Raw genomic sequence first — 14,749 nt, 5'->3', positions numbered from 1 at the left:
CGACACGGATGCTCCCCCTTCTGCAGTTCGACATTTATTTCTTCAACTTCCTTGCATTTCCTACAACCTGGCGTCTTGCTTGTTCCTCGATCGTAACCTTCCACAGAGATAGCAGCGGCAGCGACACAAGGAAGTCAATAAAAGTCTCCGATTCACGTTCTTAGTCATTTTGGAGAGTCGTGCACTCACATTAATGATCTTCGAAGGAAGATGCAAACGTCAGAGCTTGTTATCAATTATCTCAGCTTTTTGAGCAGAATGCAGAGGAGCTGTACAAAGCATCAAAAGTGAATCCACTACGAACGGAAATGCGCAGAATATGCCAGATATGCTACCAACAGTAGGAAAATAAAGCGGACGTACGAAATAAACCGTTACTTTGTGCGTACTTTTTGTTGTCGCCTTCCACTTCCGAAAATCTCTGCAATATTTCGAAGTCTTCCTTTCGAACGCGCTTTTTCCAAAAGAGCATTATCCAACAAAAGTTGTCTCCAATAGTGAACCCTCGCTTATCGAAGCAGAAAAGTATCTTTTGTGGCCCAACAACGCACGTCAACGAGCCAAGGAGAGCCTGCAGTTGAGTTTCCTGAACGACGCCGCAATATTTCTGAAGCACTTGCTCAAGAAGTGACAGGGGTAAAATTTGCCTTCCCTTTAGAGAAGGACATGGTAGTACTCGATAATCAGTAGAGTGGGAAACGACGCAATCCGCATGGTTTCAAGCACAGTATGTATTTTATTCGTACAATGTACAATATTCGTATTAGCTTAGATTAATACTCATGGCTGGACGACAATTCGACCGTCGTTGTTCTTGTGAGGGCCTTTGGAGATGTGACCAGTAATCTTGCCAGCGATTTTCTTCAGCTTCTTCAGTTTCTTCTTGAGCCACCCGTATTCGGTGTCCGTAGAGCCCACGAGTTGTGCCAGCGCCTCTTCTTCCAGTGTTTGTGGCACGTGCACAAGCTGATCAAATAAAGCGTCCTCGAACTCTTTTTCTTCCGCCGGAAGCTCTATGGGTTGCTTGTCCTGAAACCTCCTACCAACGTTTTCTAAAGCTGCTCCAAGTGACTTTCGGAGGTCTTCTGCAATAAAGAAACGCAACGTGTGAACCAGAACAGGAGGGAAGAATAAAACAGAGTTAGACCCAACAAATCATGGGAGCATAGTGAGCGTACACACATTTAAACGAAAGATCATTTCTGATAGAGGTAAACAAAACTAAAATGACTTGCAGTCACAATGAAGTTTCAGGGGTAACGGTACAAGATGAGTAAAATGTATATGAAAATCTAGTTCTAGAAATTATGCTGAAGTGCAGGAATACGAGTATAACTTACCACGTGCCTCTGTTGCGAGACCACTGAAATGTTAAGAGATAATAATTAGAGACAAATTGAACAGAACCTTAAGAGAATTAGGTCGAATATTAGAATGGACTTACATTGCATGACTGTCTGTGCAGCCGAAACGGTCATGAAACAAAGAAATAAAGATTAGAATACATTCTATAACATTCAAATACCATTGCAGATCTCATGGCAGCGTCTACCATTGGCACAATTGCAAATAGTAAAATATATTTCATAAAACATTGCTTACATGCTGTGGCAGCTAAACCAAGGAGGAGGACAGCAAACGTGGTCTTCATAGTTACTGCACATAAAGATACCATTATCGTCATTTCCAGGAGATGGTTTGCGAGCTTCTCGAACAGTTAGACGCCAATCGATCTAAAGTTCTTTCTTTGGTTGTGTGTAAAAACAGAATGGGGACAGATAAACCCAGTCAAGAACACTGCTTACCGGACTTCCAAACTTCTGAGACGATGCTCTACGGTGTAAGGCAACGAGATCTCAGGTCCACCGGGCTTTTATTCGTTCGGCTCCTCGGCGCACGTGTGTTTGTTTAGGATTCGTGCCGAGAAAATGTGGACACTTTCCCACGAAATATCCTACGTGCGTGGATGATATATGTAATCTGGTTTGGTTGAAGATTAGAACGGCAAGCACAAGAACACGGACGCGACCCGCTATTTGCTATATCTGTGACGCTGTTTTTATCTATACGTGAGCTGCCAGGAGTGAGCTGGGGCATTACAGATAATCGTAGGTGCAACAACGTAAAAACATTAATGATATCAGAGTTAGAAAGTAAGGCAGTGCTCTCTCAAGTAAAACGTGCAAAAATCAAGCGGTTTAACACCGTGATATTTCATTTTGAGCGGCCTGCTCAACAACGAAAAATAAGAGAAAAAGGCAATCCAGGAACGGCAAAGCAGGAAGGTAGGTAGCGGTTGTGGGAAGTGATGACCTCTACTTTAAACAAATTAGTATTTCACAGTAAGTTATTATTTCATTAGCTGTCGTACACGCAAATATCACTATCAAAATTATATAAATTAGTTGTCATTCCTATATCCCCCCACATTTATGATTAAATCCTCTTCAACAGATCATTACAGTAGATGGAAGTTTCCTATGGTTTTGCTGATTGGCCGAAGTTGGAAACCTCGTGGTATCCGTGAATCGCTTTGCAGTCTGGCAACATTCAGTGATTCTTCAATGTCTTTTTCCGTTTTCTGAAGTTGAATTGTTTTCGCGCCACCAAGTTTTCGGCCAATATTTTCTAAGGCAACGCCAAGCGACTTCTTGCTTACAATTCCTTCTTCGGCAACTGTTCATAGAAGCAGAACAAGGCACCTGTCAGGCAACATAATCGACATACAATACATCGGATATGACACAGATGGAGCAAAGTGTTCAAGGCTGTGAATCTACCTGTTCTTGAAATAGCTTATTGGCATTCATTAGTAAATAAATAAATATTTTACTTACAAAGCGCGGTAGCTAAGGTTCTGCTCTATGGCTTAAGGTAACATCTATTGAACACAAGGGAAATTGATGTTCTGAGGCTCGAACACGGAAGAAAGGACAGCACACAAGTTTCACGTGCCTAAGAAAAATGAAAGAAGGAAAATGAATTTCTTGACGGTGTACGAAATTTGTTGAACCCTCAAGGTCAGGGGTATGACTGCAACACTTTCTAAGCTACCACGTGGTGAGTCTGTGAAATTGATGACGTGTACTGGTTTCTGATATGCGCTATGATGACTTACGAAGTTTTTTTCTATAAATACTTCCTCTTTGAACAAACTTCACTTAGTTGAGAGTCTGCAGGTGGGTTGTCCCGTTTACGTTCTAAAGGCTGGTGCACACTGCCACGTTCGCGCTTACGGGCTACGGGTTGCGCTTACGTAGCACCCATCTCGTTGCCGGCTGCGTTCCTCCACCGTTCACATTACTACGTTTCGGCGCTCCGTTCCTCCAATGAGGGGCGGCCTCCTAGAGCGCCATCCTTCCGAAGGAAAGTGAAATAGAGCCACAGAGTAGCATGGCGTCCAGCGTCCAGCACCCCGGTGCCGGCTGCTTTAGAAGACAATCAGACATTCCTTGACGATGTTCTTAACCGTGAACTGTTAATGTTCTTAACTTAACGCCATCGTCGACAGTGCAACGTACAACTCCCTACTTCGGGCAGATTCATTGAGTGAAGATATCACCTGACAGACACACGGCTATGCTAATTGTCATCCATGAGTTTTCTTTATTCGTGGCATCCTTGTAGTCACTTCTTTTGCTATTCTATAGCCGGGGAAACTTCTCAACTTGGAGAATAAGAGCTTCTAAGCATCTAATGTTTCCGCCATCTTTGCAAGGAGACGCGCGAGACAAAACGCATGCGCGGCATCCGAACATTTCTGCCATCCTATTGGCCAGTGCGCTTACGGTTACGGAGCTTGCGGGAGAAAAGTCGAAGTTGCCTCAACTCCTTGCGGAAACGATCTCGCGGGCGCCGTCTCTTCGTCGTCATGGCAACCCCCACCGTAAGCGCCCGTAACCCGTAGCCGCAAGCGTAAACGTGACAGTGTGAACCAGCCTTTACTCCTTGTCCGCGTCTATCGCTGCAGTAAGCCGATATGAAAGAAGGAAGTCACTGAACAGGTTAGTCAGCTGTAGGAGTCGAACCCACATCCTCTGGATTGCCGGTTCGATTCCTACAGCTGGCTGACCTTTTTAGTGACTGCCTTTTTTTATTGTAACATCCCCGTTACGCACGCTGTACAAAACATGTTTTTTTCTTTTTCCAGTTCCATGCAATTCTTGTTAGAATCGTTGAGTCAGGAGTACAGGCTCACCATATTCAACGGCCTCTTTGATGTGCTCCTTGAAAGGATAACAACTCCAGTTTGCCCGCATGAAAGCCGGTGCCTTAGAATAGAGACCGAGAGCGAGAGAAAACATGGATATCTACTTACAGTGTGGTATCACCTAGAAAACCAAGAGAGAACGAAGCTGAGATCTCATACCTGGAGTTTCGTTGTCGCTTTATAGAAAGGACATGCGTATTCAAGAGAGGCTTACAAGCTGCAGCAAGGGGTCCAAACAAAGAGCAAAATAGGAGAACCTTGATAGTGATGTCAGGTTATGGAGCGAGCCTGCATTGAATATAGGAACGAAGAGTTGAACTCACTCGAAGTATGAAATACAGCAGTGGGAAGACCACCTACTACGGTAGTATAACCATAGTTTCGCAATCGATGACTTTGTCTCGAATTTGCTCAATGGAAGTAAAAGATAAAAAATAAATAATGCGTGCACATGTATAAGTACAGAAACGTTGAATACAGGACAGCCACGGAATACTTAAGTGACTTTTGCTTGTGAGTCATAAACGGTCGTACCGGTGCGGTTAAAATTCATCATAAATGAGCGTTTACGCTATAGCGTTTAACGCATTAGTGCATATTTCATCGCCAACCTGTGACCCGGTGCGGATAGCTGTTCTCGGGAAATTTATTATCAGCACACATACACACACACATTCCACGGCACTGTTTACATCTAAGTTTACAACGAAGTAAACCAGTTGCAATCAAATGACGGTACCACGAAACCGTTCAGCTGATTTAGTGCTAAATCCAAAAGGAACTCCGACTTTGGAGGTCCGTTTCTCCCAGCACTAAAAAAAAATGTGGGTGGAAGCCGCGACGAAGTCGAACTGGCTACCCCAGGAAGCTTTTCTTTTATTCCGTGTAATTTTAATTCAACTGCGGCTATGAGCAGCGTACAGAAGTGGACAGATGGAAAGAGGACAGCAGGAAGAATTGGGGGACAGGGCCAGGGGGGGGGGCAGGAAGCTTACACACAGAAAATACACACAGATGAGCGTGTAGAGCCCGCACTTCACCATATAGAGTTGAAATAAAGGCGGCCACAACACAAACGGGCTTTATTAAAGTTAAATTTTTCTTGTAAATGTTTTGTCTCATTCCTTGTATTCACTGTATGGCAGTATATGACGTATGTTCGTACGTGATTAATTCAGCACAAATAAAAATCGGCTGGATCCTAGGGCACGCTGCCATAAATGTTTAGTTGCGATAGCGTTATAGAGCTACCTTCCATTCTTCATCTTCGGTGGCCCGCACTCGCTTCTGACCCCACACGCCACCGTTGTAGTTCTTGCTCCTTATTGTGTTCTCGTCTTCTCTCTCCACAACTGTGACGGACGGACCTACGGTGCTGTCGATGCTTATGGGCCCTATACAGCTACGCCTTTAATATAACTAGTTCCGTATCCTGACGTTCTTGACCTGAGCCATCTTGTAACGCTGGTAACACAACCAACTACGGCGCCGAGGAGAATAGTGACCATGTGCTACGAGGATGTGTCACGGCAAAGACTCTGTGGACACTCGTGTGTCGCTGCTTTTCCATCCGGTGTCGGCTGATGCAACAGATGAGGAGAAGGTTCGAACAGCTAATCATGATAATGACATATTTTACGCTTTGGAAATTTCGCTGCACAGCAGTAGCCCAGAATAGGAGGAACTGGCTGACGCATCGTCGGGCTCTCCATGGTGACTCACCTGGTCACACTTAGAAACAAACTTGTTGTCTCGCGACGTAAACACCCAATTATTATTATTAAACTTTTTTTTTTTGGGGGGGGGGGGGGGGCTGAGCAAGAGTTTTTGCGACAGTGGTCATGCCATCACGTCGCTCTTCGCAACGGACATATACGCCTAGCGGGTCTAAGCTACACATAGTCCAAGTCTCTTAATCAGGTTTCTACAAGTTAATGCACGTCAAATTGACTACGACTAGTGCACATATAGCACGTATCTCGTTCTGTCATGTGATGCGCATCTGGTCAATAAGTGAAATAAATATTCTATCGAACAACGTCGTGTACCGTGGGTTCAGTAACCACAAGACAGTGATATGAACGACTGTAGTCAAATAGCACACACAGAGAGGTGAGCGTGCCAAGCTTTGCTTTCTGGGAGCGGTACTTCCCCATGCAAAGTTCTCTGGTATGCGGATCAGCATTCATGTTTCACGTTCCGAGAAGTCATTTGGATACGGATTGCAATCCACTTATTGTCTTCCCCACTCAGCGGTCTGAGTGACGTCATCATTATTCGGTGTCAGATAAGAAATCAGTATTTCCCCACCTATCTGTACCGATTCTGAGAGGACACAATGAAGTTCAAGTGGACGGGAGCCTGTTCACGATAAGTAAATTGCTTTATCTGTTTTGCAGCAACGAGCAAGCGTCTTTTATGGTACCGTTTCCTTAGACCGCACATGACATATTAAACAGTACGATAAAGGACAGGGTCCAATCTGAGTTTATCACTGTAACGTCAGCAACTCGAAAGGAATGTCGCAAGTGGCTAGTCGCGTTTTCGAAACTCTCCATCCAGTCCATAATGTTATCGTATTGGCACGTCAGTTTCAAGTAGACGTTCCAGAATTTCCCCTACTATCCATCTACTATCTACGTCCTTACAAACGCAATGCCGAAAGGGGTATAAATAATGGGCCTGTCACTGATTTCAGACAGTTCATCTCAGAGTGTGGACCACAAGGTAGGTACAGCTCTGGCATCCATTATAAACGATGATGGGCTTCATATTACGCTTCGTTAGACTTATGGAAGGCAATTGATCTCACACATTAAGATTGTAAGGATACAGCGTACTGAATATAACAGTGCCTCCCCATGGAAGTTTGTGATCCCGCGGTTGTCTCATGAGCCGTTCTTTATAGTTGCAGTCACCATGCACTTTCAAGTAACCATCCTCGCACTTACTCTAGCTGTGTCAGCATGTAAGTCTCACAGCCACTCAGGCGCTTTCACACACTAATGTGTTTCCACTGTCGTATTTGTCATGTCACCATGTGACTCAATGCCATTTTTATTTCCATGGTATCATCCCAGATGGCGCCACAGTGCCAACGTAAGTATATCCACCTACTTGTTGCTACAATGGACTAACTAATAATAATAATAATAATTGGGGGTTTAAGTTGCGAGACAATGGACTAACTGCTGCCGATATTATAAACATTATCCGCAACCTATGCACCACATAAACTCTTTCCGCAAAACTTTTCGCCATTCTCGAGAACGTAGTTTCATCCGACGAAGTTAGAACTGTTTTATCTAATTAGCAATTTGTTTTCATTGGTAGGACGCCCAAAGCCGTCGTCGAGACACACGGTAAGCTTTTTATTTATTTATTTTTAAATTTTGAGTGTTCTATTTAAAAAAAATCAAATGAGATTCGAGAACTAAGTTCACTCAAGCTAGGTTATTAACACGAATATACCACTGGAGATATTTATCATAAATACAAAACATGTTCTTGCCATGCAGATGAGGTGGATACACAAGAACTGGAGGACACTGTCTCAAAAGTCATCAGCTTGGTAGGGCGTCAGTTAACAGTCATCGCCGAAAGTAAGAGCGATGACGTCACAGAAGAGAAGAAGGAACAGGTTGAGAAGGAACTGGAAGACATCAACACTAAGTTGCAAGCTGTCGTGAAGGGACACGAAGAAGACCTGGGTGTCACCTTGGAAGCCGTAAGCGACGTCCTTCAAGACAGCGACGATAGCTCAGACGGCGAGTCGGAATACGGCAAGAAGTGGAACAAATTAAAGAAGAAGCTCACAAGCAAGAAGGCCAAGAAGATCTACAAGGTCGCTGGCAAAATCGCAATCAAGGTTGCAATCGGATCTCTTGGTTGAATATATCTGTGTATTTCAACACATATTCACTATGTACATAACGGCACAATAAATTATGTTCCCCTCTGTCGAGCCTTAACTGCTTGTCAATGCCTAAAAAGAAATAGAAGGAATTTCTGTTTATTTCAGAAGTTCAAAAAAGTATGCTCAATGTAAAAACCCCAAACTAGGGAGCACGAAGGGACAGACAAAACACGACTTCGTGTTGTGCCTGTCCCTTCGTGTTCCCTAGCCTCGGGGTTTTACATTATGCATCGACTTCACCAGCCCGCTTGCTTCTTTGCCATCTTCCCATTGTCAAACATTATGTCACGTCTGTCGTGTCTGTTAAAAGTTGTAAGTTGCTACAAGATAAAATAATAGCGCATAATGAAGTCGGCAACCTTGTTGTGTGAATACAACGCTTCAGAGCATAGCGGCTGATTTTCTAAAGACAACGCCAAGAAGCACTGCAACCACTTCATAGTTATGAAACGATTCTCGATGTCCTCACTAAAGGACTTCAGTGACCAGTGGGGCACTGGTTTTACTATAATACCGTATCATTTAATGAGCTTTTTGTAGTGAATTAACAGTGTGAAGCACGTGTAAGGCTTCTATAACAAGCGCTGAAAAGTCAGTGACCTTCGTGCAAGATTGTGCACTTGGAGGTAACCCTAGTTCCATTCAAAACGTCATATACATAAAGCAGCTGTTAATGGACGAATACGGTACGATACTATGCAATACAAAGCAAACACAATTTTTGAAATAAATACAAAAGTAAGTAGAGATATCTCTGCTACTGCACTGCAAGGGGATAGGAATATGTCTTAAATATATCATTTATAGCTAAAGCACACTTTCCAGATACCGAAAAAGTCGTTCTCAGCACCATTGGGTCGAACATTATAAGCTGAGAGCCGCTGAGCAAAAGAGATACGCAGCTGAGAGATACAAGTTACTCTCTGCACAGATATGACTATCTTTTGTAACTCGCCACTTCGGTTTCGTTCGGCTTTCCCGTGTTTGTAAGCACCCAGTGTGAGCAGAAACTGAGAAGATATTTCGGTTGAGAACAATATATTTCAAATAAACCGCGCGCTCGAATAACTTCTGTTGTTGTCCACAGATGGCTGCATGAAGCAGTTTCGATTTCGGCTTTCTTTCCCGGCACATTTATCAGGAGCGGTTTTCATTCACACTCTTTCCAGACAGGAAAACTATCTGACTATTTCACTACCTAAAATGCGTTATATTATTCTTGTGAAGTCGGAGGGTTCTTGGTAAGAGACAGACAGACGGACTTGGAGACGGACGGTCTGAGAGGCAGTTGAGACGGACAGTCTGGTACGCTTGAAGGTCAGATCCTGACGCATCGGTACGCGAGCGTGCTGCGACCCACGGCGCAAACATGAGAGCACGAGACCCGTCGTCTACTACTTACGTCTTTGAAACATAAAATGACTACAGAAAGCATGTGTATGCAAGGCGTTAAGGGATTATTTTTCAATCAATCAATGAATCAAGCGTGAAAATTGCGGCTTGGATTCTCGTCGCAGCCTGCTAAAATCACCCAGTAACGAGATATTTATACCGGTTACACCGGCAGCATTACAGCTGTTACATTTTCACTGTTTGCGTACGCTGATTGCAAATTGGTAACATTTCTGTTGCCTTCTTCGTACGACAAGTCTTATTGTAGTCAGACTTGTATCCAACGCACAGATAAACTTTTATCACGATAAGAACTCGCGCATTTCATTTCACAATCTTGGTCCCGTCCATCCTGACAATGCTGATGACACTCTGCCATTGGAGTGCATGAGGGACCTCGATGTGGTACCACAAGAGCCACACAAATGTGGAACCCGGTTACGGAGCCGGAAAGTGCACAATGTAATGTTCATATTTACGGCGTTATTTTTGTCGGCGTTCAATATTGTCTAATGGCTACGGCCGTCAATGTGGTCAGTCACTTCCTCGGCGGGAACTCGTTGATTCACTCGTCCTTGGCACCCACAAGTAATGGTCTGGTAGAAGCCAGTTTCCTCTTCGTTCTTCATCGGTCTCTAGATGGATAAAGCAGAGAGCACGCCCTTGTAGACATTAAGCATTATTATTTTTTGTTTGAAGTATCGTCTTTGGACCACTGTGAGGATATGTACCTTGTTCAGTCTCCCGGTCAGTGGACTGAGCATACCTGCAGAAGGTATTGTACAGCTAGGATCAGAGAAAAGTTTCAAGAACAACAACAACAACAACGAATAAATTAATGATAATGAATGGAGAAATTCGCCACATAAGGACCTGCAAACTACCCCACGGCACAATGGGCAGGATGAGATGTGTCCTGACGATGAGGTGATGAACGATGCTAAATAAGTGTCGGTAGTCAGTGGAGTCAGTAAGACATCAGAACGGTAGGCAAAACCACAGCACACAAAAACACACACACAGCACACAGGTACCCAGGCACATCATAGGGTAGAGTGGAGACCAGTGTCCCGGAGAAAAATCTTAAAATACTCAAGAGCTTGGCGAACAACCTTGAAGAACAACCTTGAACCTTCTGAGAAAGTACCTGAAAGGTGGAAGATCCAGCGAGCCGGAAGAGTATCATGATGAGGGTCGCCGATGTTTCGAGCAGAGACTGTTCTTCTGGAAGAAGAACAGTCTTTATGAGGAACACCTTATGGAAGAAGAACAGTCCGTGCTCGAAATATAGGCGGCCCCCGTCCCGAAACTGTTCCCTTAGCCTTCCACACGTTTAAGAAAAACATGTACTCACGCAGGAAATAAATAGGATTTACCTGAAACAAGAAAATAATATTGTGTCACAATTACGGGAAACAGGTGGACCTTTACACAAGCATTGTGCCTCGAGAAACAGAACTGTGAGAGTATCGCGGGATCGGCACCTGAATGGTGTTCACTCGGACTGTATCCTCAACAGGCATAATTCATTAAAACTGAAAACAAAGAGAGAAAACACGCCGCGACAAAATGTTTTGCGTGAATATGAGCAGCGTCATTGATTCAACGCAATTCACTAAACCTTACGATTCAAATTTTCCCGACTGTTAATTTCCTTTAAGCTCACCTAAGCCGCGTTTACATGAACTCGACCGGAGCGGATCGAGTCGGTTTATCGCAGCAAATCCTCTCCCATCAGGCCGTGCCAACCGATCTGCTAGGGAGGATTGATGTGAGGAGGTGCGATAAGTCAACTCGACCCGTTTCTGTCGGGTTCGTGTAATCGCGTCTACGATGCTCGTTGTAAAGATAAACAGGAAAGAGGAAACAGGCGACCGAATAAGATGCACATGTCGCGGCTGTAAATAGAAGCATGACTGTAGCTTCAGTAAAGACAATTTGAGTAGATTGACGATAGCTTCAGTGTGGCATCAAGCTATACGTTCCTTCGTCGGACAGGGGACCCCGAGACAAGGCAACAAACATAACACAACAGCGGAGAGAGTCTCTATGTCCACCGTGGCCCATGTCAACTCTCCACCATGACATTTTGTGCACGAAATCAGGGAGCTCTCGATAATACAACGATAGTCGTACTTTTTACTCACATGCTAATTCTCCGGCAAGGAACACGATAATTACTATCGTGATACCCCATATGATGCAATCCATTCCGCCTTCCATGAAAAATAAATGTGCCAAGTAGTAAGAAATATGGAGAAGTAGGTATTTAATGATGCACACGTAGCACTACAATATCTAAGATCAATTGCCTAAATCTGAATTCACGAGAACGGGAGAGCTACATTTCTAACAAGAAGTTGATTATCCATTGATAACCAACGTTCTTGTTGATACGTTTTGATTATCGCACTGCCTGAACTCATGTTTACAAAGGAAGAGAAATAAGCAACCTCACATATTGTAAAACGACGAAAGACCTGGGACAAGGAGCAAATAGGAACACAAACAACAGGGTCTGGAGAACATAATTTGCGTGTCCGTCTCCCTTTTTGCTCCTTGCCTCAGCTTTTTCGCCGTTTTACAATGGCTCGGCTGCACTTGCACTTCAACCTGACGTATGTCAATGCTTTTTCCATTACTGCACACCCTACTCTTGCGGTAGCGGTTCTATTTATCTCAATACACAATGAACGTCATATCCACTGCCGAGAATGAATACAAATGTGCAGACATGGGTGCAATACATTTTGTGTATTATTCTATAGCAAATGTACTCACTTTAGATGTTCTCTTCTGATACACAGCAAGTACAAAACGTGTCCAAGAGCAAAGAAGCACCTCCCGAGAGAACACCGCACAGAAGAAGTGCCCACGTCGGCACTTGGGATAAATGAGACACCACCATTGTGTTACTGAGCAGGATGTAGGTTCTCGAACACGCACGGCATGTACGCACATTACAGCGTCCGGATACTTCAGCCTTGCAGTGTATCCCATATCGTACAATAAGTACATCACTTCCTCCCCCTGATTCGATAGAGAAGCCCGAAACGCAGCTAATGACACTGTTTGCAGAGTCGTACTGAAATGACTAGTTGGTAAAATGTAATATTGAGACAAATCGGCGCAACTAGAAACTGACAGTCAGAAAGAGCCCCCAAATATACACAATGGGAATGTGTGTACAAAAGAATACCGAAGTTTGGCGTATGAGCTTCGACTGAGCTTTAGAACCTAAAAAAAAGCATGACGGTTTCGCGTGTATGTTGACATTACCCCATGCAATTTGGAGTGTAGCATAACACTCAATTTGTCGGCAAGAACTGGATATGTCGAAAACAATATTTCACATAAAGGGCTTATATGAACGGGTGAACGTATCGTGCAGCTCTCCAGGGACCTGCGTCTGCGTGAAATTCTGGGAACTGCATTTTGATGTATCTCACGGAAGACGGCGCACTGATACAATTCATACTAGGTAAGTGCACTAACACATGAATGTCAAGGTTGCGTGTGGGAGTGGATCAGCTGTGGAAGATGACAATTTGATGGAATGGTATGAATTAGGGTGCCTCAATACTTGCTCCACAGAGAGAGCTAGCATTTAATCACCATACAACAACAGCATAGATGAATGGATGATGATGATGTGGGATGTTTCCCTGCGTTGAGTGCAGGACCCTACCCCATTCCAAAAACGTGCACATGAAAGGACGACGAGGGAAGGAAATCTCTACAGTTCTTGAAGGAGGCCTGTGGCCCTCAGAAAGGAAAGAAAAGCGCCAAGTGCACGGTACTGATGTGCAGGGTTACAGCATAAGCCGAGAACTTTGCAGATGTTGAATGGCCTCTGACCCAGCAGTTCAAGTTGACATTTAAATGCCCTTCCCTCGCATACGTACTGGCTACAATCTTCTATAATGTATCGGATTGTTGCCGGGAAGCCACAGTTGTACAAGGAAACCACAGTTGTACAAGGAAACCACAGTTGTACTTGCCGGTACTTCAATAAAAACAACTTGAGATCACCCTAACTCGTACCGTTCCACCAAATTGTCAACTTCCACAGCTGATAATGGTACACGCACCCTTCACGTCCATGTGTTAGTACCCTTACCACGGGCTTACCGAGACAAAGCATGAATCAGCTGGACAACAGTGGTACGAATTATAAAAGCGACTCAGATGAGTCCAAGTTTAGGCACCTTGTCGCGTCTCGTTGGTTGCTATTGTTCTTTACAGCCATTTTTAACGTATTTCCTACATGAGGGTTCTCTAAGGAACTTGGTGAAGAAGAGCGAATTCACCGCCACTTGCACAAAAATACCGGGCCGCACAAACAAAGGACAGCTCTGCTTTGCATACTTTATCAAAGCCGCGCACATTTTTACAAAAACACTACTCCGATGGCTCTAACGGTGTCGACTGTTAGAATATTACGACAAAGTAGAAAAAGAATGAGGCACACTTCAGAAATAGACAAAGAAAAGTCCTGCGTGCAAACAATGTAGTCTGGAGAAGAGGGTCACCCTAATTATCCACTGCAAACATTCTCTCTGATGAATGCACTTTCGTTTTTACAATGGCGCTTGAGGAAAAGGAAGAAGATTGTGTATGTTCTTTGTGTGGACAAAACATGCATCGGGAAGAAGTAAGAGAGAGAAATGATTAATCACGCGTAGGGTCGCCACGCGCATGCGCACATTGGAGAAACCCGTATGTGTAGTACCTCCAAAGACACGAGGGAATATATTACTTTCCCATTCTTATGATTCCTCCCTCGGGAATAGAAGAGGCAACATAATGTTATCTTACCGTTGTACGAGCGTATTACGTTGCCAACGGCGACAGAAAACAAAAACGCATATTGTAACCTTAGACAAAATGATGATTTCGTAAACTGGTATACCGCGAGATATCTTATAAAAGTGTGTTTTGCTTGTTGTTGTTGTTGTTTTCGGCATTTTGTATAAATGGTTTCAGGTAGCAACCAATACCCGCAGTGATGATGAGCGACGACGTATACTTTTCCAAGTGTTAGAAACAATCAGATTTCAGGTTTATTTTCAGATTTCAGATTTATTTGACAAAAACAATATTATACAAGAGGTTACAACATACATATAAGGGTCCCGTAGTTATCCACTAGTGTGGGGACCCGCACCGATAACGTAATAATTCCAATTAGGCGGCATTCTTCGCAGCCTTCAGAAGAAAACGGAGCTTAG

At 43.9% G+C, this 14,749-nt stretch overlaps 3 protein-coding genes across 5 annotated transcripts; 1 reads left to right on the top strand and 2 right to left on the bottom strand.

Moving 5' to 3' along the window:
• Positions 1-711: 711 nt before the first annotated feature.
• LOC135366199 (uncharacterized) lies at positions 712-2,034 on the bottom strand. The gene is made up of 5 exons (XM_064598865.1): positions 1,806-2,034; positions 1,603-1,656; positions 1,445-1,457; positions 1,341-1,363; positions 712-1,085 (listed from the first exon to the last, which is right to left on the bottom strand). The coding sequence occupies exons 2-5, from the start codon at positions 1,649-1,651 to the stop codon at positions 781-783; spliced, it is 390 nt and encodes a 129-aa protein (XP_064454935.1). The 5' UTR covers positions 1,652-1,656; positions 1,806-2,034; the 3' UTR covers positions 712-780.
• Positions 2,035-6,714: 4,680 nt separating this feature from the next.
• LOC135367124 (uncharacterized) lies at positions 6,715-8,174 on the top strand. Its single transcript, XM_064600239.1, has 5 exons — positions 6,715-6,937; positions 7,119-7,178; positions 7,291-7,309; positions 7,544-7,572; positions 7,729-8,174. The coding sequence occupies exons 1-5, from the start codon at positions 6,730-6,732 to the stop codon at positions 8,100-8,102; spliced, it is 690 nt and encodes a 229-aa protein (XP_064456309.1). The 5' UTR covers positions 6,715-6,729; the 3' UTR covers positions 8,103-8,174.
• LOC135367125 (uncharacterized) lies at positions 8,091-12,437 on the bottom strand. Of its 3 annotated transcripts, XM_064600240.1 has the most exons (6): positions 12,300-12,437; positions 11,666-11,734; positions 10,873-10,894; positions 10,666-10,742; positions 10,250-10,284; positions 8,091-10,153 (listed from the first exon to the last, which is right to left on the bottom strand). In XM_064600240.1, the coding sequence occupies exons 2-6, from the start codon at positions 11,727-11,729 to the stop codon at positions 10,028-10,030; spliced, it is 324 nt and encodes a 107-aa protein (XP_064456310.1). In that variant the 5' UTR covers positions 11,730-11,734; positions 12,300-12,437; the 3' UTR covers positions 8,091-10,027. The 3 variants fall into 3 exon arrangements, 1 of the variants encoding a protein (XP_064456310.1); XR_010414371.1 differs by lacking the exon at positions 10,666-10,742 and having other exon boundaries at positions 12,300-12,432; XR_010414372.1 differs by lacking the exons at positions 10,666-10,742; positions 10,873-10,894 and having other exon boundaries at positions 12,300-12,435.
• Between the last annotated feature and the right edge of the window lie 2,312 nt (positions 12,438-14,749).

This window comes from Ornithodoros turicata, chromosome 8 (genome assembly GCF_037126465.1).
Source record: "Ornithodoros turicata isolate Travis chromosome 8, ASM3712646v1, whole genome shotgun sequence".
Classification (NCBI taxonomy): Eukaryota; Metazoa; Arthropoda; class Arachnida; order Ixodida; family Argasidae; genus Ornithodoros; species Ornithodoros turicata.
This window is presented reverse-complemented; position numbering and strand designations above follow the sequence as displayed.